The 27912-nt window shown below is 43.0% G+C and overlaps 3 protein-coding genes across 6 annotated transcripts; 2 read left to right on the top strand and 1 right to left on the bottom strand.

Moving 5' to 3' along the window:
• Positions 1–301: 301 nt before the first annotated feature.
• Positions 302–2539, bottom strand: LOC118403839 (prolyl 4-hydroxylase subunit alpha-1-like). Its single transcript, XM_035802696.1, has one exon. It carries the CDS (start codon positions 2419–2421, stop codon positions 754–756), a length of 1668 nt encoding a protein of 555 aa, XP_035658589.1. The 5' UTR covers positions 2422–2539; the 3' UTR covers positions 302–753.
• LOC118403821 (prolyl 4-hydroxylase subunit alpha-1-like) lies at positions 998–6368 on the top strand. Of its 3 annotated transcripts, none has more exons than XM_035802671.1 (2): positions 998–1132; positions 2923–6368. In XM_035802671.1, exon 2 carries the CDS (start codon positions 4175–4177, stop codon positions 5828–5830), a length of 1656 nt encoding a protein of 551 aa, XP_035658564.1. In that variant the 5' UTR covers positions 998–1132; positions 2923–4174; the 3' UTR covers positions 5831–6368. The 3 variants fall into 3 exon arrangements, with proteins under 3 accessions (XP_035658564.1, XP_035658563.1, XP_035658565.1); XM_035802670.1 differs by lacking the exon at positions 998–1132 and adding an exon at positions 2009–2145; XM_035802672.1 differs by lacking the exon at positions 998–1132 and adding an exon at positions 2539–2798.
• Positions 6369–8621: 2253 nt separating this feature from the next.
• On the top strand, positions 8622–27751 carry LOC118403833 (sushi, nidogen and EGF-like domain-containing protein 1). Of its 2 annotated transcripts, XM_035802687.1 has the most exons (10): positions 8624–8725; positions 10833–10902; positions 16028–16106; positions 16622–16768; positions 17140–17442; positions 17854–17991; positions 18938–19103; positions 21329–21500; positions 22537–22677; positions 23355–27751. In XM_035802687.1, the coding sequence occupies exons 3-10, from the start codon at positions 16038–16040 to the stop codon at positions 23485–23487; spliced, it is 1269 nt and encodes a 422-aa protein (XP_035658580.1). In that variant the 5' UTR covers positions 8624–8725; positions 10833–10902; positions 16028–16037; the 3' UTR covers positions 23488–27751. The 2 variants fall into 2 exon arrangements, with proteins under 2 accessions (XP_035658581.1, XP_035658580.1); XM_035802688.1 differs by lacking the exon at positions 10833–10902 and having other exon boundaries at positions 8622–8725.
• The last annotated feature ends 161 nt before the right edge of the window (positions 27752–27912 follow it).

Here is a 27912-nt window from a genome sequence, read left to right as displayed (position 1 = left end):
CCTCATTAATTATGCAAATTAGCTGCTGATTTGCATAATCAGTATTACATTATGCAAGTCATCGCTCATTCTATCTACACACCACAAATCATGATGATCCGTCAACACGCTCTCAGGTTATTCTCGTCCAAAGTTTGAAAGGAAATCGGTGCCTGCAGCTCCAAAAAGCCGCTAGGGGATCCAAACTCACAGCACTTCCTCCCTGCCCCAAGGGCTATCGTACCACTCAAAAATCATGACCACATCATCAGCTTTGAGAACTTCATTTTATTCATCTGTCAGAGTAATGCACTAAGTTCCGCATATCATTCAGCAGTGCATATTTAAGTCTACAATTTTATTCTCAGCTCCTACGTGTGGCTGACCGATGTACAGGTACACATTTTGACAAATTTCTCGTACTTGAATTCCCTTCTACTGTAACTTGTTGCCTCTTTAAAGAATGTCAGAATTCACAATCTTAAGAAACCGAATGTAAAACAATTTTCACCGCATTGAGTTTTGAATACAATGCAACAACATGTAATATAAAGCACAATGTTCGCAGTTTATTATCAAGACATTTTGTTTGAATGACAGATGCACAAACTCTACTTCCAAACACTTCATCTTAAAGACTTCTCAAATACGCAGATAAAATACAACAGGTAGAATCTATAACTTGCATGCAGCAGTTTGGGTTCCGAAACCTGTACTTTATACAGGGCACTACATTAGTTTGTGTAGGGCTTGAGATAAGGGGGTGTGCTGTCGCTAGTCCTCTGGATACAGTCCACATTTCCTGCGGAATTCTTGACCTCGTTCGTGGATCCACTTATTGGACACCCATTTACTTCCTACCAGCACGGGACAACCAGCATGTTCGGTCAGCATGTCGCCCTCCCCACTCTTCAACAAGTTGTACCAGAATGCGCCAGCTCCCTTTTCTGGGACTACTCTGGCACCGACTTGTGGGAAAACAGTCGCCCCTCCAGCCTCCACGTCACTCATATAAAACAGCATTGTAGCAATTCTGTCGCCTTCGTTGGGGTCCAATTCAAACTCCTCATCCTTTGTTGCACAATCAAAATGTGGTTCGTAGTGTCCGCCTATGCCATAGTTGACAACCTGTAACAGTTCTGCTGTCTCCATGGTAAGACCTGTCACGTCTTCCACCCTCTGGTTAACCCGGCGGATCACCCTGTGTTCCCAGTCATAGAGCCATGCACTCTTACTAATACGATAGGATGCGAGTTCCCCCTCCCCTGTAGTGGGACTTTCGACTCTAGCTCGTCGTAACCGTGGCTGAGCCAGCTTTTTGATGACCTCCATTTCTGGATCAGACAGAATGTTGTGAAGGACCCACAGCTTGGGCTTGTCGAAGACCTGCTCCAGTCTTATGGGTGCGAGCAGCAGACGTGGGTTGTTGTTGTTGGTGAAGTAGCGGCACTTCAAGTGTTTCACCCTCGAAGGGGTAATGTTGAAGATCTCTGGTTGATCTGCCTGACAGAGAAGCTCGTAGACCCTACTCTCTGGGTCGTAGTCTTTGGCTAACTCACGTTTGTATTCTCCCCGCCCTGTAAATCCAATGTCTTCCACTTCATCCTTCCGGGGTGACCTTTGTGACTTCTCCATCTCTTTCGTCAAGAACTTCATGTGGTTGGCCGCATGGGTGTCCTCAGGATTTATCTTGAGAAGCTCCTTGGTAGCCTGGTACGCACGCTCAATGTTGTTTAGTCGGTAACTGGCAGAAGCCAGATAATCCAGTATGGCATCTTTGGTATGTTTGGACGTCGGGTCGGGCTGGAATCTCGCCAGCGACTCTTCCATCCACAGTGCTACATGATAGAAGTCCTGGTCCATATATGCCAGCCGTCCCACCTCAAAACAGTCCTCTGATGACAACTCTGGACTCTTCGTAAAACCTGTGTCTAGTCGAGTAGCAATAGCTATTTCACTGCTCATATTGCCATTGCTTATGTTCTGTGTGGAAAGGTCGTACGTGTCCTGCAGGCGCAACAGGGCTATCCCTGCACCCATGTAGTCCTTGAATGACGGGAACGACTCCTTCATTTTTGACATGCTGTTCAGGAAATGTTCTGCAGTATCCTCCTGTATCCAGGCCTCCAGGAGTGGCCACTCTCGAGTGTACCTCTTCACCAGAAGGTAGGCATTGACTGGGTGGTGCAGGTGTGTGCTGGGTTCCTCCATAGCCATCTGGTACACTTTTTTCACCCTCGACTGAAAGGTTTTGATTCTGTTTAACTTGTCCTCTTCATGCAGTATGTACTGGTCTAGGGAGTCCACCAGGTCCTTCTCCATGTGTACCAGGTACTCCATATCACACACGGCGGTGAAGACCTCCGCACCCACCGAGGCCTGCCACAGGAACAACAGTATGATACCTGCCAGTAGCACCATCATTGGTCTCGGCACAAACATGGTGATGGAAAAGCCTAAGAAGAACCTCGAAAGTTCTGGTCGGATCAGATCGGCCTTCGGGAGATCCAAACCGTTGTCGGGCCCATAGTTCGATTCGAACGATTCGAACTCGCTTCGGTGCACCGCTGTCGAAAATTCGAACAGCTATTCTCGAATCTCTGTTCGGTTCTTTTGTTCGAATTGAAGTTGCAAAGTTGTTGATGTGCATTAGTGTCACGGTTTTTTTTTTCGACTTAATTTTATGGATGACATCCGTGCGCGCATTAGTTTTCGCCTGGTTTCTAATAAAGTTACCTCCGACGAGGCTCCACAGAAGTCTGGAAGTTGCTGACAATATTTCCGCAAAAGGCCAGCATTTGCCGCCTTGTCTACAAAACGTGCGTGCAGGTTGCAATACTGTATGTCGCAGTATGTAGTTTTGGGTCGACCAACTGTGTTTCTGTGTGTGCATGTACCGACTTGAAGGTGACCATTAAATGAAATATTCTATTGATATTGCAGCCTGACCCTCCTCGTACACCATTCGCGATAACAGGTGCTTCACGGTCTACACACGCCTCCTTGCGAAATCCAGCTGCGCCGCAGACGGGACGGAACTCTTCAACATCTGAGCGGAGGGATAGAAGAGTCAAGAAAAATGTGGGAGAATTAACGTTAACTTAATCAATAATTTTTTCTAAATATCGATCATATCTATTTTGTATCATTCAGACAGAATGTGACAAATTGACATGGCAAAGCCAATGTCACTGACAGATAGAAAGCAGAAGCTGTCTAAAACTTCTGGCCGTCTCCAAAGTCATATCCAGTTGCTTCAATGTGTGTCATGTTTGTATTGTTAGTCTAAAAACACAGTGTATTCTGTACACTCTTTCTGTATGCAAAGTAAAACGCTTACCGACAACTCTGTACTTTTAGTTTACTACAATACAATGTACCCGTTACAACTGTTGTTTGATAAAGTTCCATGATGATTTGCTCTGTCTGTGTGTTTATTCAATTCGTATTTATGAACGGGTCGATTTGGACAGGTGGTCGGTTAGAAGAGTATCAACTCACAACATGCCTGAGGCATAGTATAAATAATTTCCGTGGTGTTTAATGGTATATAACAAGCACACGCACCCAAATAAGTAAGTCATTTTCTTTCATTTTTCAATGCACGAAATGTCTAATGATTGTACAGGGCAAAGCCACAGTAGATAAACAAGCAATAAACATATATGTAGGTCTGAGGTCGTTTTGTTGCACAACTGGCAGATGGTTACACTTATGTAACGGGGTCAAACGAGGATAAACTGCGCTTCGGTGTAGCAAGGACTACCCTGGGGGCCAGCCGGGATCGGGCAGCTAGGGCAATTCATTCGGTGGCCCAAGACAGTCAGGCCTGCCGATCTCCTATTAGCGCTCGGGGGAGTTTCAGCTCGAAGGATGTCCACCTGCACTTTTCCCTTCACCTTTACCTTTACCTAGTCCCATCCACAAAATTTTCCCAAGGTAGCGATAACTCCTTCGGACTTAAACTCCCCGGAGCGCTATTGTGAGATCGGCGGGTTGACTGCATTGGATCCCCCGAACAAAACTCGCTAGCTAACCAGTCCTGTCTGACCCCAGAGTAAGCAAGGACGTTTAATATATCTTATGTAACGTTAACGTCCTTGGGCGTTGACCTATCGAAGAGAGGGCTGCGCAGAACGGATGCGCATAGAGCTATGTGGTTCGACTGGTCACGGACTGGTCTGTGCCAAGACCAATGGCGCTGCTACCGGTGGGTATCATACTGTTGTTCCTGGTGCAGACCTCGGTGGATGCTGAGGTCTTCACCGCCCTGTGTGATATGGAGTACCTGGTACACATGGAGAAGGACCTGGTGGAATCCTTAGACCAGTACATACAGCATGAGGAGGACAAGTTAAACAGAATCAAAACCTTTCAGTCGAGGGTGAAAAAAGTGTCCCAGATGGCTATGGAGGAACCCAGCACACACCTGCACCACCCAGTCAATGCCTACCTTCTGGTAAAAAGGTACACTCGAGAGTGGCCACTCCTGGAGGCCTGGATACAGGAGGATACTGCAGAACATTTCCTGAACAATATGTCAAAAGTAAAGGAGTCGTTCCCGTCATTCGAGGACTACATGGGTGCAGGGATAGCCCTGTTGCGCCTGCAGGACACGTACGACCTTTCCACACAGAACATCGCTAATGGCAAGATGAGCAGTGAAATAGCTATTGCTACTCGACTAGACACAGGTTTTACGAAGAGTCCAGAGTTGTCATCAGAGGACTGTTTTGAGGTGGGACTTCTGGCATATAACGACCAGGACTACTACCACGTAGCACTGTGGATGGAAGAGTCGCTGGCGAGATTCCAGCCCGACCCGACGTCTGAACACACCAAAGATGCTATTCTAGATCATCTGGCTTATGCCAGTTACCGACTAAACAACATTGAGCGTGCGTACCAGGCTACCAAGGAGCTTCTCAGAGTTAATCCTGAGCACAGTAATGCGGTCAACCACATGAAGTTCTTGACGAAAGAGATGGAGAAGTCACGAAACCTGGTGGCACCCCAGGAGGATGAAGTGGAAGACGTTGGGTTTACAGAGCGGGGAGAATACAAGCGTGATTTAGCCAAAGACTACGACCCAGGGAGTAGGGTATACGAGCTTCTCTGTCAGGTAGATCAACCAGAGATCTTCAACATTACCCCCTCGAGGGTGAAACACTTGAAGTGCCGCTACTTCACCAACAACAACCACCCGCGTCTGCTGCTCGCACCCATAAGACTGGAGCAGGTCTTCGACAAGCCCAAGCTGTGGGTCCTTCACAACATTCTGTCTGATCCAGAAATGGAGGTCATCAAAAAGCTGGCTCAGCCACGGTTACAACCAGCTGCAACCCAAAATCCTACTACAGGAGGGGCAGTACTCTCATCCTACCGTATCAGTAAGAATGCATGGCTCTACTATTGGGAACACAGGCTGATCAACCGGGTTAAGCAGAGAGTGGAGGATGTGACAGGTCTCACCATGGAGACAGCAGAACCGTTACAAGTTATCAACTATGGCATAGGCGGACACTACGAACCACATTTTGATTGTGCAACAAAGGATGAGGAGTTTGAATTGGACCCCAACGAAGGCGACAGAATTGCTACAATGCTGTTTTATATGAGTGACGTGGAAGCTGGAGGGGCGACTGTTTTCCCACAAGTCGGTGCCAGAGTAGTCCCAGAAAAGGGAGCTGGCGCATTCTGGTACAACTTGTTGAAGAGTGGGGAGGGCGACATGCTGACCGAACATGCTGGTTGTCCTGTGCTGGTGGGAAGTAAATGGGTGTCCAATATGTGGATCCATGAACGAGGTCAAGAATTCCGCAGGAAATGTGGACTGTATCCAGAGGAATAGGGACAGACCTCTGACCCCAGTCTCTACCAGACTCCCGCCTGACTGAATAGTAAGGCCATGTTGATTTGATAATATGCACACCTAACGAAGGAAGATATGTTCAAATATCTTATGTCATCATCTGACCTCGATATAATAGAAAATCTCTGTAAGTTCGTCTACGTTTGTTTTAAAGCGAGATAAGATGCATGTAAACTATAGTGTATGATAATAACTAACTTTCGTTTACTACCTTTTGTATCAAACTGACTGTATTTAGCCCCAATGGGGCATGGATATTCAATAAACTTCATTGTCATTGTCACTATATGGATGACATCCGCGCGACCATCAACTTTCTGCCTGTTTGAAAAATAAAACAAAGTTTTCCACCATGCTTTGAATCGCACAAAGCAGCTGTAAGAGGAGTGAATACATGCCGTAGATGACAAGAAAAATATATCGGGAAACATATAGTAATGTCAACGTCAATTCCTACATCAAAGAAGAAGACTGTGAAACAAAAATGAAGAATCTATTGTTCAACTTCGGTATTTAATACTCTGTGTTTGTCCTTTGTTTAGCCTTCCAGACAACTAGATTTCATGAATACAACTTTTTACGGAGCAATGCTGGGTAGCAGAAGCGAACATAAGAGCGAACTACTTCCCGGATGGTAACGTTACCCAGCCTAGCCCATATGGGCTAAATGTCGCATTCTATTGGGATACTAAAGGCTACGTACTACTAGTATTACATGTAGTGTTACAAGTGAACAATTGAAAAAAAAAAACAATACACCTGGAGCTCTATCTATCGTATACATGTCTCTTTCCTTTTCTTAAAACAGGTGTATACGAACTGACAGAGTTGTTGTTGTACAGTATTGCCTGCGGCTGTCATTATACGTACAAACAGGTCGTCTTTGCAAGGACGTTATGTAACTAGTTATACAGCGTCCTTGGTCTTTGGTTAACCATGCGGTGTAAGTAACTTGCCCAGACATGCATGACCAGTTATCGGGGACTAATCATCGGGGACTCCCGCCGGGCTCTCGTCGGAATACTCAGAGTGGTCGGGTGAGATTTACCCGACATCTTAATCTCCAAGCAGATCCTATGGTAGCATAAGATAGTATCAAAGGCTGGCAGAGGAGTGAAGCCGTCCTAGGAGTGTGTATGCGACCGGAGGTGCCCGTTTGACTCCCTTTGGCCAGCTTTGATACTATCTTATGGCACCGTAGGATCTGCTTGGAGACTACCGACATATCTATCGTATAACGTTGCATGCCTCGTCCCTTTTATTAAAACAGGTGTATACAAACTCACAGAGTTGTCGTTATACAATGTTCCCTGTGGTTGTCATTATGCGTACAAACAGTTCGTCTCTGGTTAACGATACGGTGTAATTAACTTGTTCAGACATGCATGACAGGGTTGCTCCTGGGCTCACGTCCGAATACTCCAGAGTTGTCGGATGAGATTTAAGGTGGTATCTTACTGCACTTGGGGCACCGTTGCGGCACTGCAGGGTTCTTTCACTGCGGCACTGTTTTGTTATTTTCGCGATTTTTAAGAATTTAGATATTGCGCAAAAGTATGACTTAGAAGACAGCAAAATACACAAACCGGAAGCCTAAAAATTACCCGTAAATCGTAGCTTGGCCTCCCAAATTTCATAAGTCGAAGGGTAGTCTACCAGTGAATTTAGCCCCTCAAAACACGGGAAATTGCGTTTCAGATGATCAAGATTTCAAAATTTCCCTTGCAAATCCTTTCACATTCGGTCATCGACAAGCCAAAATATGTATCGGGGGCCTCGCCCTCACCTTTTGTCGTTAATAGGAATGTTATTGAAGGTAGCTAGCTTAGTCTGGCAGCAAAATTTGCCTATCAAAATGCAGGAAATATCATCTTAGAGGTTCAAGATTTCAAAATTTCCATGGTCCTCCCGTTGCGCCGCCTCGTGCCTTTGGCGCTCGAAATGCTGAAATTATGTTGGGGATGTGACGTGTCAACCTCAAACACCTTTTTTGCTGATAGAAATGTCATTAGATTTAGCTTTATATAATATCCATCAAATCAAAATTTTCTTACAAAAACTCAGGACGCAGCGTTTCAGGGGGTAAGGATTTCAAAATTTTCCCGGACTTCCCTTGCGACGCCTCACCCCTTCGGCGCTCGACATGGCAAAAATAAGTTGTGTGGCGTCACCCTCAAAAGCTTACACTAAATCCCTGTGAATCTTTAATTAGATATGCCATTTAACTTTTGTCTGCCAGCGAAAATTTACCCTCAAAATGCAGGAAATAGTGTTTCAGAGAGTCAAAATTTAAATCTTCCCAGCGGAGCATGGCAATGGCAAAAATAAGTTGTGACGTCCAAATAAGTTGTGTAGGGCATGAAGTACTTAGGTCCTGAGAATTGTAGTTGTTCTTCTCGTCAGGTGGCTGTTACTTGAATGGGTCTCTTGGTTACAGCTATTATATAAACATTCTTCCAAAATTGCCCCTAATTGTCATGCCCCCCGTGACCTAATACTGGTAATTTACTTGCACAAAACCCTGAACTGTGCATCGAGTGGTCACTTGCAGCCACAGTTTTCTCAATATCATAAATCAAAACATGCCTATCATTTCGGGTTTAACTTTCTGGTGGCCTGTGTAACGTCGCTGTGTGACATGAAAACGTTCAACACGAGTACTATCTAGATACGTTAAGTTGTTGGAAATTTCCATCTAATTACGGACAAACTACTATAGTTACATATGCAAAAGGCTATTATCTCCTTCAGTCTGTTCATTCGTGATTCATAATCACCGGTCTAACCAGATTTTAGGCATAAAGGCAGCTCCGAGTCCTACTTCCTACATACCAGACCATCTAAATCTACACGGGCTGTTCTCGGCATTGACAGGTAAAACTGCAAAACGTTTATCTTCACTATTTGTTTGCATTGTAGTAGTTTCGTACTCTACAGAACGTTTAAATCGATAACACCAATTCGGTAACATTTGTAACTTGTTCTTTATGTATCCGGACTTTCTTGTCCGGCTTAACTTGGTCACTCCCAATCCCTACATCCGAATGCCCGAGAATGCAGAGAATGAGTCAAAGCCTGTGTAGGCTTTTAGGAATTTAGATATTGCGCAAAAGTATGACTTAGAAGACAGCAAAATACACAAACCGGAAGAAACTTCGTTCTTTATCTCTTAGATTCGTTGACTCATTTACGAACCCCGCAGTGTCGCACCGGTGCCGCAAGTGCAGTGAGAGTCCACCTTTACCCGACATATAGACCGTGACCATAAAATTCCTGTTTAAACGTCGAAATAAAAACTGTCGGCGACCAGATGTCGGCAGTCCTGATATCTAAAAAAACTGTGTATAAATCTGGCCAAGGTCAGAGATGTCAGCTGTTATGTGGTAGTGTACAAGTGCTATGCTCTGAAGGCCCCCTTCCCACTAGACGGCGATCGCGCTGCGCTCCTACTGCGACCTAAATAGGATATGTATATCCTTCGCTTTCTCACTGGGTATATCATACAAAACGTAACAGTGTGACCGAGAAGACAACAAAACACACAAAGGGTAAAAAGATTCTTTTCTTTTCTATACAATTCGTTGAGCGACATGTAAATTTTAGATCGAGAGAGAGCGCAGTGAGTCCTAGTGGAAAAGGGGTAGAAGGCAGACATCGAAGTTAGGGCTGTCCGTATACGAATGCATGTTGAAATATACTGAAAGAAGGCTTAAAAAGTACTTTAACCCATATTTGAATCTTTGAAATTATTCTTCACCAGAAAGTCACCTGGGTCTAGTCTATAACCATTCATTGACAAGAAAACAGGCGGTAGTTCCACTCAATCTCCGAGAGAAGCTCGCTCTATGAAAGAAACCTCACCGTTGAGGCGTTAACCCCAGTTTAGTTTGATATAGACTTGTCAACCTGGATGTTTGACAAAGAAGTGTTACAATTACAACTGTATACATAACACCTGAACCGGTAGGCCTTCCAAGATGCCATCAAATCGCTTTAAATTTGTCATTTACTACTTCGCCGAAGGCTCAATGACATCAGCACAAGCAAATGTGGCATTTACAACATAAACAGGGTTTTCAAACGGCAAAAGACTACTAGTATAAAGGAAAGCATGGCAAAAGGCACGTAATCCCTATACTTGTATGGCTTCTTGTGAGGCCGATTTGCATGAGCTATCTTGCAAAATAGATAACATAGAAATTGAAGCCACAAAACTATGGTATAAAAACCAACAATCCTTTTATCCATGTATTCAAAAGTATAGAAAGAGACACTATGTGTGCTAGCTTAGTTTCACTTCTACAACTACACCCATGGCTACCACAATGTACTAAGGTCACTACCTCACTAGTGTCACTACACTCATGGGTACCACAGCACATATTTTCATATTGACAGACACATATTTTTCTTTTGTAAACATGATATACTGAACTGGCGACGATTGTCTCTTACAGACTTACAGGAGGTGAACTTAAGACAAACCAAGCCTGGGAAAAATTACTGGGTGTTTATTTAGCATTTTTGCTGGATTTTTTTCATCCTCGCGCATTAGTTTTGGGGTCTCCAGAGGATGTCATCCATGAAATTAAGGCATTTTGACCTTATTTGGAAAGGTCAGAATGAGGTGACAAATGCCCACTTTGTAACACCTGTTGACAACTTCTTTCTTTAGATCAAAGTAGGTCATACTGTGCGAAAGGGTATGATTTCCGGACAAAGTCGGAGTTGACATATTTCTGGACATGCTAAATGTTAGGACTGTGTCTGCACAATATCGAGTTTAATATTTACCTCAATGAAGAGCGGCCTGCAGGCCGATTTGAGCTTTCATGAATAAACAAAGGTTCACACAAACAATTGTTAAGATCAAAGTAGGTCACCAATGAGAAGCAAGCTATCTGCATAAATTTCGAGGGCGTGAACCGGCTATATCAGTCCCTTTCACTCCAACTTTCTTCATTTCCTTCTGGGTCGCCAGACGCGAGAAGAAGAGGAAGAAGACGATCTAAGTTGACGGTCTCACCACGATCGGTCTGACAAGATACTCGGTAAGTACATCGTATAATGAGCCGAATGAAGTGTTTGACTTTAGCAGGCTAATTTCTGCGCTTTATTTTTGTAACCCCCTGTACGTAAGCAGACCTGGAGCTCGTTCCGGATCCATGAATTTACAATCATAAAATACTCTACTCAAGTGTGCTACAAATAAGCTTGGATGTTCTGTATACCAAAAGTTACGTAAAAAAAAAAGAGAGGGGAGCGCTGATTTTCGACATGGGCTAAGGTCCTCTAAAGCCGGAAAAAGGAGTTCTTACGAGCGCTAAAAGTGCTAGTAGTCCGAAAAGTGGGTTAACGTTAGTCTGAATAAGTTTGATTGCATTTGAAAAACTGGAATTTGTCGTCTCTCTTACGTACAACCTCCTATTCATGCACCAGTATATGCGGGTTTTCTAGACGTTTCAACAAATGGTTATCATGGTGGTACCTTTTCTCAAGAGAAAAAAGAAAAATCAAGGCATGCTTCGTCCATATGGGCTGCGTACATGATAATAGCTCCAGCGCAGTTACATTAACATATCGAAGCGAGGTTAGGCTCCGCCTGTTTTTTGAACGTTTTTTAGTCGTTTTTATCGGGCTTTCTGTTTTGTAATGTTTCTTGAAGTCCGGCAGCCAAACATATTGTATTGTATTGACAGCACGAAAATGACACTCATACAGTGCTGAAAGAATGAAAGGAATGCAAAAACGTGAAAAAATCCCCCAGACTCTTTCTTGCGTACTTTTTTTTCCTTCTGCAATTTCGCAGAATCGGCCGCCTGTCGCTCCGAGTTGCTCTTTGTCTTAGTTTTAAGTGGGCCGATGTTACATGTTACATGTAAGCCTCAAACCTGTACGTACAAGTATGTGTGTTTGACGAAGAAGTGTTGTTATACCCCTGTCACATTATCCACGATCTTCGGGCGTATCGATGGAAGATCGGCCATGTTTAAGATCAACAGAGGGTTGCGCGTATTTTTCACCTGAAAACCGTCCCTGTCACATATAAGCCATATTTTGTACCTTGTACAAGTGTTGTGCAATAAAGTTATCATTGTAAGCGAGGCTCGGGCTATTGCCGCAGAGTCGTCGTCCGATCGATTTTCCCCAAATGTGACAGGGGTATTACAGATTTATGCATAGTACCTGGACGAGTCAAAGTAAAGTAAAGGAAAAGTAAGTGGTCTCGATCCAGTTTTAGCTCACTGAAGAGCTAGTCTTCCACTGGTCGTGACCAGAGGACAGACGCTATGTACAGTATTTACGGGTTCATTGTACCGGGGAAATTCCCCTAGCTCTTTTCGACAAGCACAATGAACAGTGGACCACGGTTTAACGTCCTGTCCTAAGGACTGCAACCCTTTCCGGTAGCGTGCATGTCGGATGAGCGACATAGCCGGAATCAAACTCACGGCTTCTGGTTCCAGAGGCAGGGCCGCTAACCACTGGACCGCGGCTACCAAACACCAGGCCTTCCAAGAAGACCCGCGTCACCAACATGCTTTGTTCTTTGCTATTTCGCCGAAGGCTATGCGCGATGCTGTTTCAAATCTGGCAAAACAAAACTGGCTTTTTTTAGATTACTAAAGACTACATCTAATGTAAAAGCATTGAGTCACTGACTCTTACACTACTAGAGGAAAAAATGAACTTTTGAATTTTGAAACCTATGAGAATGTAACAGAAATGTGACTTCAGTATACACCTGTGACATGAAGAAAAGGCTTTTAGGACAAAGTACTTTAGGCCACAGAAAGTAAATTTTATGGATGACATCAGCGCGTTCATTAATTTTCGCGTGATTAAAAAAACAAAAAAAAGAATTTTTTTCCTCTTTGGGGATAGTCAGATCAAAATGGGCAAACATGCTGTGCTACAGCCTTATAATTATACATGTAGAAGTGACACTAGGAGGGTAGCCATGACTATAGTTGCAGAAGTAAAACTTGTTGGAAAAGTGCCACCAATATGGATGCCATGGATGTAGTTGCCAGCTTGGCAAGTGATACCAGTGCACCACACTAGTATCACTTTTACTACACTAGTTCACTTCTTTATTCTTAACAGGAATGAATGCCTTGTTACGTTGTGATGCCACGTTTTGTCACTTGAACTCTTGTTACGACGTTTATGATGTTCATTTTTTTACCCATCTTATTTTTTTCGCGCTATCTCATTATTTTCGCACTTTACATAGGTTGTCATCCATAAAATTTACTTGCTGTGGCCTTTGTACGAAACTACCACATGATAGCTGGCATCAGTGACCTAGGTCAGATTTATACACAGTTTTTCGTTTTTCTAGATGTCAGGAAGGCCGACATCTGGTCGGCGACAGTTTTTTCGGCGCCTAAACAGGAATTTTATGGTCGCCCAAAAAAATAATTACACAGTAAATCTCACCCGAGAACTCCGAGTACTCCGACGAGACCGACAGCTTTTTTTCGGCATCTAAACAGGAATATGGTCGTAGTCTAAATGTCGGATAAATCTCACCCGACAACTCTGGAGTATTCGAACGAGAGCCCAGGAGAACCCCTTTCATGCATGCCCGAACAAGTTAATTACACCGTATCGTTAACCAGAGACGCACTGTTTGTACGCATAATGACAGCCACTGGCAACATTGTATAATGACAACTCAGCTGTGAGTTCGTATACACCTGTTTTAACAAAAGGGAAGAGGCATTTATACGATAGATATGTCGGTAGTCTCCAAGCAGATCCTACGGTGCCATAAGATAGTACATGTATCAAGGCTCATGCCTGAACAAGTTGATTACACCGTATTGTTTGTCTGTCCGGTTATGATGAACGAATGAAGACCTTTGTGGCACATTTATGTCACACCGGGCTATACAGGTCACAACAAGACATGTTGAAGAAATACGTTTAACAGATACAAGGTAAAACTACGGTTAGATAAATCCAACTTCTCTTCGCTTTTCCTTTATGGTAAGAGATTAAAGAACGGATATGTTGTATGATCGATGGTTTGTCTAGTTTCACTGGGAATTATGATTGTTTCTACAGAAGTTAAGTGTGTGAAATAGGGGAATAGATGTTGTACATATCAATTTAATTACTGTACATCCATGTACTTTTTCTCATGTGGCGGTATTCTGGCACCCAGTGGACTTATGAGAGTTGATGTTAGGTCTAACAAATGTCTGTAATATTATCCATATGTTGAAGTATGCAACGACGTACTTTCTTGTAACGTTAGCTTTTCTTCAGTTCAGGCCACTCTCTGGGAACCCAAAAACTGATGCGAAAAAAACGTTTTACCAAACAAAGTTGCCTTCATTATGAAATCTAAGTGGTCAGGAAGGCTGAACACACAGAATATTCTATATACCGTACAATAGATTCTTCATTTTTGTCCCTTCACATCTTTTCTGACCTTCTATGACATCAGTATACGTTTTTCGATGTTTGTTGTTGCAATCCACAGAATTATATGTTTATATTCAAGCTGCTTTGTACAATTTAAAGTATGGTTGTAAAACGTTTTTTATTGATCAATGCGCTCGTGGATGTCATCGATATAATCAAATCAACATAGCCTCACTGAATTTGGACCGCGAGATAACGAAGGCGTGGAAAATTATTGTGCACTTTTTTTAAGTTTGCAAGGTACTAAAGGTGCACTCTCACTGCACTTGCGTCACGCTTGCGTCACTGTGGGGCTCTAATGATACTCAACGAATTTCAGAGATAAAGAACGAATTTTATTACTTTTTGTGTATTTTGTTGTCTTCTAAGTCATACTTTTAAGTATTACGCAATTTCTAAATTACAAAAAAAAAAAATAGAAAACAGTGACGCCTTGAACGAACTCCGCAGTGACGCAAGCTTGACGCAAGTGCAGTGAAAGGGAACCTTAAGTAGCTCATGCGATGGCCTCACGTAATCACAGGTCTTTTGTCATGCATTCCTTTGAGTCTTAGCTTTTTCAAAAGGTATGATTTAAAAATCTTGCTTTGTCACATTGCCTTCGGCGAGGTAGCAAAGAACAAAGCATGCTGGTGATGCATGCCTTCTTGGAAGGCCTGCTGCCTGACTCACACTGGTATTATGCATACTTCTGTAATCAACTACAACACTTCTGATAAACACATAGATGAGTCACACTATCAGTCAAAGTCCTTCCCGCGCCTGATGGCGCATAGGGCGGCACCCATCTCCGTTTCAGTAGCCCTGGGCCACACAACTTTGTGCAGCGAATCACTACAGCAGGGGGCTAGTCCACTGGTAGTGGTGTGTGTTCAACTTCCAAACTCTTTCCCAAATGCTGAGTGCTAAGCAGAGAAATCCGCATGTACCATTTTTAAAGTCTTTGGTATGACTTTGCCGGGGATCGAACTCACGACCTACCGAATGCAAGCCGAACACTTTAACCACTCCTCTTGCATCGGCAAGTCACTCTCTATTAGTACTGTTATTTCTGAGCTGGTCTGCACATCGTCCAAGTTCAGAGAAGCGCCCGTAATCAAGCAGTATGTCATTATTTCTCTACCTCCATGAAAAATGGAGCATGGCTGTTTGTTTGTGTGTCTGTGTTTCTGGATATTTGTGGTCAGCATAAGTCTAGAACCTGTGGATGTATTACAATGATATATGATGTGTGGGTAGGGGTTGGGAAGACGAAGGTCAAGGTCGATTTTGGGCCACTTGGTGTGTGACCTTGTTTTGAATTTTGTTGGCTAAATGAAATTAACTCAGTGGGATGTCATTTTAATCGGATACTAACGGATTTTTCTCGCTGAGCTTCGAGAAGTTAGATTTTCAGTTAGCAAACAAACAAAGAAACAAACAAAACAAATAAACAGACAAACGAATCTGATTACATGATTGCCTGACACAGTTCTGCAAGCTTTCTCAGCTACCTTCATCTCGTCTTCTGGCAGTTCGCATCTGCTAATACGAGTCTGCTGCTTTATACGAATACAGTACGGTCGGCAGCCTTTTTTTGTATTTGGAAATGGACGAAAATTTATGCGTGCGCGGATGTCATCCATCCATATATATTAATCAATTCAACATGGCCTAACTGCATTTCAGCGTATCTTATTGCCTGGAGGTCTAACCTTCACTAACGGAACTTTGTTCTCTTTTCTTTTGAACACACCCCAGAATCGACAAGATGGGAAAGATGCGACAGTTCCTTCTGGCCTCGTGTCTGCTGGGGTACCTGGCGGTGGCATCGGCACAGGTATTACAGCTTTACTTTTAATTACTACATCCGATTTCTGGTAGCGATGTCCTTTATTGTCTAATCTTTCCATTTCTTTATTATCATTACGAGTCCATCAAATATTAATGGAGGTTATATTTTTCGCTAGGGTTTGTGCGTGTGTGTGTGTGTTTGTTTGTGTGTGTATGTGTGAGAGTGATTGTGTGTGTGTGCGTGGTGGGAACCAGATAACTCAATAACGGATGGATGAATTGTGTTTTTGGTAGAGAACAGTTTATTACCCTCGCCAAGAAGGTTGTGTTCTCGGCATGTTTCTCTTTGTATGTGCCTCTATCTGTGTACAGCATAACTCGAGATTTTCGAAGAATTGGACGGATCCTGATGATATTTGGTAGGTCTGTGAGGTCGGGAAAACCACGAAAGTGGAGTTTGATAATCGGTCCCCTTGCGGCTTTGTAAGGTACTGCAGCAAAAGTCATTTGTTTCAATATCTCGTTTCTTCATTAAGTGATCGATCTCAATTGTTTTTGCAGATAACTCCAGTGAGCAATGCAGCCTTCTACCCGTACGGGCCCGGTACTGCAGACATTCTGGACCCTGCCGCTGATGACAGCTCATCGGGCGCTCAGAGCCTCAGCACCCCGTTCCCGTTCTTTGGAAACTCCTACAGTGCGCTTTACGTAAGTATGCCGTACTCAAACCAGGCGTGCATGTATTTGCAAGCTAGTATGCCTGTCTTTTTTTTTACTTTGACTTGACTTAATCCTCTTTGCCCCTTCGGGAGCAAAGGGCCTCGGGGATATGCCTCCACATTCCTCGGTCTTTGGCGGTTGGCTTTGTGGCACATAAAGTTTTGCCTGCACGTAAAGTTCTACTGCGTGTCTGCGTGCTCCAACTTCCGTCGGATTCCCTGCGAGTTCGTACGGAGGCGGTACTTACCACTTACGGATCCCAAAAGATTGCCCACATTTTGGCACGAAGACAGCACGAATTTGCACGTACGGTGGTTTGTGCCCTTATCTTTAACGTCCTGAGCCCCTGCTTTCTCCAGGTCAACACCAATGGAGACATCTCCTTTAGGAGCGCGGTCACAGGTTACACAACAAACACTTTCCCGGTGTCCCGCAACAGAGTCCTCGCCGCTTTCTTCACCGACATCAAGACCAGCAATGGTGGCCGTTCTGGTTACATTTACCATCGGGAAACAACTGATGCCGCTATATTGGCCAGAGCGACCACGGAAATCCAGACAGCCTTTCCCGCCGACCATGGAAGCTTCGTGGCAACCTGGGCTTACGTCGCAACCTGGCACCAAGTCGGAATCTATGGAGCAACAGGAGGTGGTCTCAATCTGGTAAGTCCAAAGCAAAAAAGTGCGACCAGGATTATGATTAATGGTTTATTTCGTAAATACACCGCAGCCAGAGGGAGGCTGAATGGATCGATCCTGTCGAACGCCATATCGAACAAATAGAACCCCATATTCTATTTCGAACACCTCCGTCAAAAACTGCCCCCGTGGGACAGAAATGGCTATTTTTGACGGAGGTGTTCGAAATAGAACCATGATCGAACAGGGGGCGGGGTTTTGGGATCGGTCCATTACGTATCACTTGTAGGCTTAACATAATGATATATTAGAAGTCACATATCAAAATCTAATCCATGTATAAAAACAATCGATCTATCAGGAAAGCACCAACTATTTTGGTGACTAGGAGATAAACAAGAAGAGAGTTTGTAAACATGTTAAACTCTCCTCCAGCGGAACACGTTCCAGCTGGTGCTTATCACGGACGGCTGCAAGTCCTTCGCTCTGTTCAACTACGACCAGATCCAGTTCTTACAGGGCAGCAGCAGCGGCGGAGATGGGACAACTGGTACAGGGCCCAACCCAGCACAGGTAGGGACATTATTAATCTCCAAGCAGATCCTAATCTCCAAGCAGATCCTACAATGGCATAAGATAGTACCAAACTGGCCAAGGTGTGTAGTCAGTCAAGAGGTGTCCATTTGTCATGTAGCGAAACACACTCCTAAGCCGGCTTCACTCCTCTACCAGCTTTTGATACTATCTTATGCTACCCTAGGATCTGCTTGGAGATTAAGCAGATTCTACGGTAGCATAAGATTAAGTATCAAAAGCTGGCAAATGAGTGTGCATTGGCTACACTCCTAGGCCGGCTACCGGTAGCCACAGCACACTCGAGCTCCTAGGCTGGCAACATTTAAACATAAAAAGCGTAAAAAGACTTTTTTTGTGTTAAAATTATCGATGAAAATCATTGAGCACTCTGTCAAATCTCTCAGCCGTAGCGACTCCGCCAATGTAGCTCAACGTCGGTGAGATACCTGCTTTACTTCATGTAACGCTAGTTCACCTTTATCCGTGACCGTGGGGTAACCTATTTCCGTTGTATTTGAAAACGGTATTAAAGGATATGAAGTCTGTTACGTCAGACTATCAGCGGCCTGTACCTAGCCGGTCGGGGTATGAATGAAAAGTCTTGTGACCAATAAATAATAAGTTTATTGCAATTTTTTGCCCGGGGCCTAATTGCACGTGACAAAAGAAAAAGGACAGGCAAATAATGGTAAGCACAAAAAAACAGTATATTAAGCGACTACTCTAGTCTAACTTAAGGATGTAACTTATTGGGTTTGACTTCGTTTCCTGAGGCAGTGGAAGACGAAAGATCCCACATTTTCTGTAACGTGTGGGCTTTGCGACGTTAAAAGGAGAGAAGTTTTCTTTAATTCTGTTAGTTTGTAACAATAAAGGTCTTTCATTCAATGGCATGTGCCGAAATAAAAAAAATGACATGGCCTGCGTTGTCTTTTGTTTAAAGGTTGGGATAAACGGAGGCGATCGGTACGCCTACTCACTTCACCCCTACTCGAAGACCACCGACCTGTACAACCTGCCCGCATGGACCGACCCAGCGGTGCCCGGGCCTCCTGGTCGCTGGTATCGGAGGACTGATCTGGCTACTGAGGGCGAGATCCCAGCGTTAGGTATGACATGGCCTTTGTTATTATCTCCATGAAAAATGAAGATATACATGTAGTTTTGGGTGTGTCTCTGTGTGTGTGTGTGTGTCTGTCTGTGTCTCCGGATTTTTGTAGTGAGCATAACTCAAGCACCTCTCGATGAATTACAATGATATTCGGTTTGCGGGTAGGTGTTGGGAAGACAAAGGTCAAGGTAAATTTTGGGCCCCCTGGTACATGATCTTGGTACTACTGCAGAAATTCGTTTCTTGGATCTTTTGAAATGGATGTGCTATGGTCTTGATTTTTGGATGGCAGATAGCGTGTGGCATAAGGAATATGTGGTGTATATTTTGGCCCCCTAGCAGGTTGCTCTGGAACTGCAAAGGCATTTTTAAGGGCGCGGTCACATAGGTCGTGTGACGTCGTATAATTTTGATGTGGTAGGATTTCCAAGCAGGTTGTGACCATACTGAAGGTAGGACGGAGGGTGTAAGACCTAGGGGACGTCCTCGACGGACGTGGACTAATGACTTGAAAGAATGGTCGGGACAAACAGTACATCAGCTAGAAACCTTGGCCGAAGATAGACGAAGATGGAAAACTTATGTTGATGGCATTGATGCTTCGTTACATAACATGTAGCGTTGTGCTGCCCCTACGGCTAATTAACCAGCCTGCGGCTGATTAAAAGGCTATGGGACGAACGAACGAACGAATGAACGATTGCTGCGGCCCTACGGTCGGTGAGGCTATGGGACCGGTGAGGAGGAGGAGGTGTGGCCGAACCAACCACTGACAAGGGTCCAAAACAGCCTTTTGTGTTGCAAGACAGCTGTACTCTGAAGGAAACATGCATGGCTGTCCCCAAAACACATAAAGTTAGAAATCGTACGACGTCGCACGACATTTGTGACCGCGCCCTAAGATGGCTTCATTCTTAGCCTCTACCAGGCTCCATAGGTGACTGGAAAAATAGTTACTGTAGCAATTGGACAAATATATTAAACAGATAAGATGCCAAACGAGTAAGTTGGCCGAGGAGAATGGTTTGCGACCAGCCAACATCTGGCTATATTTTCCAGCTACCTGTTGAGCCTGGTAAACCAGGCTAAGACTTTCATGAACCTCATATGCACTTGAAAATATACGCATGCGTGAACCAACCTTTTAGGAATCCAAATTAAACTCTTCTTCTCTTTTTTCAATTAAGGCGCTGCCTTCTTCATCCTGCTGAAGATTATGCTGCCTGTAGTATGAAAGTCTACTGCGAAGCGTGGGCAAAAATCGAGTGTTATGACGGAAGGGGGGGGAAGGGGGGGCAGGTTGGGAAGGAAACTAGATCTGTAACTTGAAACTGTCTAGAGTGGCACTGAGGGCTACCTGTGCTGGGAGTTCGTTCCACTTCTAAATTTTTGACAGTTCTGGGGAAGAAAGCATGTTGTCTGTAGTTAGTCCGGCACTGGGTCATCTGGTAGCAGGCTGAGTGTGTGCTCCTAGTACACCTGGTCGGCTCACTGAGTGTGGGCTTGCTTCTTGAGTTGATCACAAGTAAGCCATTGTGATGCTTGTAGAAGGTGAGCAGACGTGCTCTTCTTCTCCCCTTTTGGAGTAGCGGCCACTGGAGCTGAGAGCTAAACTGGTATACTCATGACGAAAAAAAATGCTTGTGATGAGAAGCTTTCTCCGTGCATCTGCCATGGTTTCTTCTGGGCCTTTGTTGTTTGGAAAGAATATGCACTGTGTTTGTGTGTGTGTGTGTCTACATGTGTGTGGGTGTCACAGTCTTTGTGTGGATTTGTGTGTGCGTTCGTGTTGTGTGCATGTCTGTTTGCTTTTAGTAAAACAAGGCTGGGCTTGCACACGTAAGTGTGTGAGTGCGTGTGCGCGCATGTATATTTGTATATGTGAAAATAAAGTTTATTGCAAATTCTTGCCCGTGGGCTAATTGAGGTAACATGATAGATTCAAACAGTGTAAAAACAATATCACAAGTGTCTACTCTAGTCTAAAACTGAGTAAAAGCTAACTCTAGATCCTGGGTTATTGGGTGCGACTACTTTTTCGAAGACATTGGAAGACGAAAGATCCCTCCTTTTCTATTATGTGTGGGTTTTGTGATGTTAGAATTGTTTTCTTGTTTTATGTGTGCTTGGGTGCGTGCGTGTGAGTGAGTGTGTGTGTACTGGTGAGTGCACGCGTGAACCAAGGTAACACCATAAAACGAAATATTTGCACTGTCATTGCAGTCTGCCCCCCCTCCTACAAACGTCGCGAGGAGAGGTGCTTCAAATTCAACACACGCCGCCTGGACTATCCTGATGCGAAAGCCGACTGCGCCGAAGACGGAACGCAATTCTTCAACATCCGCAGCCAGGAGGACAACGAGTTGTTGGTCAAAGGTCTCCGGCGCTTCCTGAAGTAAGGCCATTTTAAATTTCCCATCCACAGCTCAGTTCATCATCATCATCATTAGTCATCCTCTGAGGTGCAGCAAGTGAAGTTTGACTTCCAGTACAGTCTGTCTTTCATCGCTTTGAGAAGTTCCAGGCCATCCAGACCAGTTTCTGACTCAATAAGTTTCTTCAAAGTTAGCCTTGGGCGACCAACACGTTTCTTTAATAGAGAAAATAGGTGTCCAGAACAAGAGTTTTCCGGCTGGCTTTCTACTACGAGCCAAATGGCCGCCAAGGAGTAGTTGGCATTGTTTAACAACAGATGTAACATTTGGTATAGGTAATGATTCATATCGCTGACTATTTGTAATGCGTTTCCACCAAGCTCAGTTCAATAGTCGAAGCACTGGAAATTCAGGAGAAAACAAGGAGCACAGCATGCAAACAAGGAGGTTTCACAACCTCCTTGATGCAAAAGAGGAGATACATGTATCAGAATCTCCTGTGTGTATCATGCCTTTTCCCCCAGTCAGACAGACATGTTCTAATGTTTGTTTTAGAGGATATATATCTGATAAGTTTCCTTATTGCAAATTGTAGACTGTGATTCTTATGTGTTCCTCTTATGATTCCTGGTAATAAACAGTCACAACTTAGGAGGAGAGCTGGACAGAGTTGATGGACAACAGGCTTTTATATCCTTATCTCTGGGGCTAACTATGTGTGAAAAATCAATTATCCACGGATATTAGCGATGACTCTATTGCGTTTTGTTTCTGTAGTCTTCAATCATACATTAAGGAATCACATTGGAAAAGTGTTCTAGTACGCGTTGACTGTATGACTGAGCTTTGTGAGGGAGCTTATAAGGAAAAATGCTGTGTTTCATGTTTTTGTTCTGATAAAATGAGGGTCTACAGATAGGGATTTTTTCTTAAGTTTTCATTTTTAAGACTTCTTTTATAGCCCAAACTCTAGCGATACAATACAGTTTGATAGAGTAAAACTGAAATGCATGCGGACATGCTTATATCTTTTCTTTCATCTATGGTTGATTGTAGCAACAATGGGAGAGGGCGTGGCGTGTGGATCGGTCTGTCAGATGAAGACACCGAAGGCACGTTCGTGTGGGAGGACGGCACTCCCTACGATCCATCCGGCTACACCAACTGGGCTTCTGGTGCAGCGGCAATGAACAACGGGTAAGACAACATAAAACTTCCGAAAATAATTTCATCAGGTTGGTAGATCATAGGACATAGGAATTTTCTTTTACACAACCAGTTTTTCTCACTTGCTGATGTTTCGATGTCTGTCAGACATCTTCCTCAGAGCTTCTAACTGGAGTTCTGCTTCTCCCCGCTATATGTAGCCGATGTAGGTGGCGCTTTTGAAGATTATCCCAAACGTGGCTCAGCTTGTACCCCCCTTCGTCCCGGTTCATCACTGGGGTGGACTTCCTTATCCAGACTGCTTCTTTAATCCAACGGATCCGTCTGTTGTCTTCTCGATCTATAACCTTGGCCCCCTCCCAGTCAATAACGTGAAACTTGTTTGCTTATTCCCCACTTTTCAGGAATGGTAACCGTTATAAAGATCTTTTATTCCTCTTGCAAAAGAGACTTTCTGCACCTAATTTCCAATACTTACACAGTTGCTAAACACACACCACTACCTGATACAGGGAACTAGCAGGGAACTAGCCCCCTGCTGTAGTGCTTACACATATGTGTGGCCCAGGGCTTAGAAGTGGAGAAGGGCACTGGGTCCATCGCATCTTCAGATCAGGGAGGTTGCCCCCCATTTTACTGATGCAACTTAAGCTTTTTTTTAATCTCAAGCTGGTGATGTGACTGTTTTTGCCTGATATATTTTCCAGCGACCTGAACTGTGTCTACATGAAGAAGACTCAGCGCTGGCAGTGGTACCTCCAGGAATGTGTGAAGCCGATGGATAGAAAAACCTACATCTGTGTTACAGATGCGGTCACTGCTGAGAGTGAATGCTCTTAGGTTGATTAGGTCCTGTTAGGCCACACGACTTTAATTCTATGGATGACATCCTCTGGAGACCACAAAACTAAAAAAAACATACATGTACTGTTAACTGACTGGTTCACTTTTATTTGCGGCATAATCTTTATCCGTTGTTTTGAAACCAGGGTCTATGGATTTCAATTAAAGCAAGTCGATGGACGATGGATTTAGATATTGTCGTTTGAAACTAACATCCACCGACTTCAACTGACATGATTCCCTAAAACCCAGGTTTTAAGATCAAATTGGATATAGGTTACCCTGCGGATAAAGGTGAACTAACATTATACCTGAGTCCATTCTTTCCCAGGCTTGGTTTGACTCTGATGTTAATGTGGCCACTGTGTCTTTTTGAGGCAAAGACACGCAAAATTCAATGTGCGTGTGGATGTCATCCATAGAGTTTAGTCAGTGTGTCCTTCAATATGGCTAGGAAAAAAGCATGACATTTTCAATCTCTGCCCCGAAACTAGGTAGCACACCGGACTACCGGAGTTTGAAACTAAGGCCATGTTGATTTGATCACGTGGATGACATTGAAGTGAAGATAAATTGTCCATTTCCAAAAGAAGTTCTCGCCCATACTGTAAATTGTACAAAGCAGCTGATGTAAAATGGGCACATATGCCGCAAATTGCAAAAAAAAAAAACTATCCCAACAAAATGGACACTTTTGTTGTCATACAATGCAAAAGAACATTCCAAAGACAAAGAAGAAGTGAAAGAATCTATTATTAGGCATTTGTTCAACCTTCCTGACCACTTAGATTTCATAATGATCGCAGTTTTTTTGCCAAACTTTTTTTACCTGCATGCTCGCATCAGTTTTGGGGTTCCCAGAGGATACCATTCATAGAACCAAATCAACATGGCCTAACGCTGAAAAAGAGTGACGGATTTCACTCAAAACCTCTACAAGTAATCACCAAATCTTGAATCCATTTCTTTCAATTGACTTTCAACTGCTAGTCAGAATGAGATGATTGTTCATTGTCGTATCCTAATAACACAGAAAAACAACCCATCCCGTACTAAATATGACCAAACTGTTGCCTTATCGGATTGGACGAAAAGCCGGAGGTCCCGTGTTTGAGGAGAGCCACACCTCGAGCAAGTTAAAGAACCCACCACACTTATCAAAAAGAGTAGGAGTCCTTCACCAGTGTGGGTGGATCAAATTATTCTTTTAGGAAAATGCAGCTTGCACTCTTCAGTACAAACTTGCTGTGTTATACCATGAGCTTAGTGGATATACAACCAGAAACAGATTTAGTCCCTGCTATACTTTTTAAAGATTTTTTTGGTGGTTTGTCCAACTATAACCTCCTTGCTATAATGTTAGTATGAGTACTTTATTGCTAGAAAATAGACATTTCTGCATAAGGTTTTAAGGTACATTGTATGGTGTATTATATCACAATTTTGAATAGTTAGTATAATGTAACATGATATCAGTCCAAACATCATATGACTTATGTTACTTCCAAAATGTTCATGAAGTACATGTACATGAAATGTTGTACATACAGTTAAGTTTCCGGTGATTCAATTTCGCAACAGGGAGAGTGTTTTGGGTGACTTTGAGTTTGAAATAGTTCTATTCAGTACTAGCTGATGCCTTCATGTGCAGCCAATTGGAAACCACCTGCAAGTGATTAGGCAAAAGTGCAGCGGGCCCAAACTTACAGCACTTACTCTCTGCCCCATGAGCCATCTAGATCTCAAAAATCATGGCCACAGCATGTCCAGAACACGCGATATCTAAACCAGAAGTTTTGCTAGGGGGCCCTTCCATTTAGTGACCCTTACCCACCTACCAAATATCATCAGGATCCACCCAAGGCTTCTCAAGTTATGTTGTTCACACACACTGAAAACATAACTTCTTAGCAAAGGAAAAATAATTACAAGAAACTAATAAACAATACTTAGTGAATATAAAGCAATTAATAAGTAGAACAACTATAGTGAGAAATAAATGATAACAGATACATACCAGTACTATTGAATAACAACTGACTAAATGCAGCAACTGACATTTGATAACTATCACAGCTAAATGATAACAAATAGAAGAATGACGACTGATAAGTAGAGTAATAAAAGTTTAGAATTAAGCGTTAGTATTACTGTATTTAGTCACTATTAACATGTTTCCAGATCTACTAACTCAGGGTTTGATTTTAAGTTTTTTTTGTGTGTTACTATAACTGTACAGTAGAAGCCAGTTAGTTGTATAACGGATTAACGCACACTTCTGTCAACTGCACGGAATCCCCAAATCCCAAACCGGTGCGGTCCAGCTGGATAACTTTGCATCATTGCACCAGCCGGATAATTTCATGAAGTACACTGGCAAATGGGGTGTGCAATTAAACGGCTTCTACTATATAAGAATACTGTATGTATGCCAAATAATAGTTACTCAAGCAACTGGATATGACTTTGAAACTTGTCAGACGTTTCAGGTAGCATTGTAGGACTGACGTGAGGTAGTGTCACTACAAGAGGTCTCTAAGAAACAAAGACAAACTCTCTCACTTCCGGTGTAGAACTTCTTGTTTCGCTAATAGCACATTACCATACTGTGTAAAGCTCCTGAACCAAGACGGGTAATTTGTGAATAGTAGCGAATCTTTTTTTGTGTAATAGCTGACCAGTTATTGTAAACAGTAGATGTTATGTTGTCACTCGATCATTTTAAATGTGTTAACTTGAGTTAGAGGTTGAAATACTGACTGTGAAAAAACGACAATTCAGCCTTTTGTAAATGTGCTGCAAATGTTTTTAATGTCAATGGCAATAATAAACCATTTCTCTCTCTCTCTCTCATATAGTGGATGCTACCTCCTGACCGTTTCCAAAGTCTTGTCCGGTTGCTTGAGTAACTGCTATTGGCGTATCTATATTACTTCTCAATATATATATTCACACTATATATTTTACATTTTCTATTTATATTTGTCACCAATATGTAAGGCCATGTTGATTTGGTAATATGGATGGCATCCTCTGGGAACCCCAAAACTGATGCAGGTGTGCGTATAGAAACAAATTTGTAACAAAAAGTCAGCTTCATTATGTACGGTGAAAAAATGACTGAACACACATAGTATCATGGTATATCGAACAGTCATTATAGATTCTTCATTTTGTTCTTGCACATCTTTTTCTTTCACTTTAGAATTGACAGTCTATCACATACATGTACAATTCCGATTAACTTTTGTTGTTGTACAATTTAACGTTACATGGTCTGTTTTGGAAATGAACAAAAGTCACTGAAAATGTCATCCACATCATCGAAATAACAGGGCCTTGTGTTAAAACATGTAAGACGTTGAATGGCAGATGTAGGTTGACAGATGTGAGCTTTTCAATGTCTTGGTTATCAGATTCCCCCCATTTCGTTTTTGTTCGAAATCGAGAAAAAAAAAACATGATAATGTGTAATAACATCTTCAGCAAAGTTGATGGCTTGCTAGGCTGTTATTCATGGCAAAGCAACAAAATTAGAGTATCAGACACATCATCTGAGGCATTTTCATGAAAAATTTAGCCCTATAAAAAGTGCTTTTATCGGGACATGCACACAAACATGTAACTACCAGAAGCTAGCCATGCATTGTCTGCATCTGCCATTTGATATCTTACAATAGTGAGAGCTTTATTGCACAAGAGTTGTATAAGATACAAGTTTTTGAAGCTATTGTAACAACTCGACACATTCTGTTCGATTGAACTAAGTTCATACTGTCAGGTAGAATAACCCATACCGTTCTTCCTAAAGGCAAACTAACCATGTCAATCCACCATTCTATATATATTCCCCTAGTCATAGTTTTCAGTTTTCCTAGAATAGGTCCTTTTCTCGAACATAAAAAAACACATGCTACGTCACCCATGTGCGCCATGTAGGATGATAACCAGAGTAGAACAGAGTACGGCGCTATCAAAGTTACCTGCGTGGCCAAGCGAGCTGTTTTGGTCTCAGTATTGTTCGACAAACTTATCATATGATCACCTGGTTCTGAATAAAACACCTTCCCTCCACGGACGGCCCCCATACAGTCATGTGGAGATCAAACAGCTAATCATCCAACATGGTCGATTTTGTTTGAACGCGATTGCGCTATCAGACTAAAAGGATCTATAGGAGTATTACTGTATTAATTTGTTATCATTATTGCCATACATTGTTTCATGTGCAACAGTCGAGCAATAAAGTTCATCACTTCAATTTGTCTCTTATTTTTCCTTGGAAGTGTATTCATCGAAATCACTTATACTGATTATTCCTTCATTTTCATTGAAATTGGAGGGAAAAGAAATTCCTCTCTGTTAGACTGCTTTAGAAATGACATTAGGGTAAAAAAAACTTATAAATATACTCAAAAGGCT

The sequence above is a fragment of the Branchiostoma floridae genome, chromosome 16 (assembly GCF_000003815.2).
Source record: "Branchiostoma floridae strain S238N-H82 chromosome 16, Bfl_VNyyK, whole genome shotgun sequence".
NCBI lineage: Eukaryota > Metazoa > Chordata > Leptocardii > Amphioxiformes > Branchiostomatidae > Branchiostoma > Branchiostoma floridae.
The sequence above is the reverse complement of the archived record's forward strand: the minus strand, read 5'-3'. Positions and strand labels throughout refer to the sequence as shown.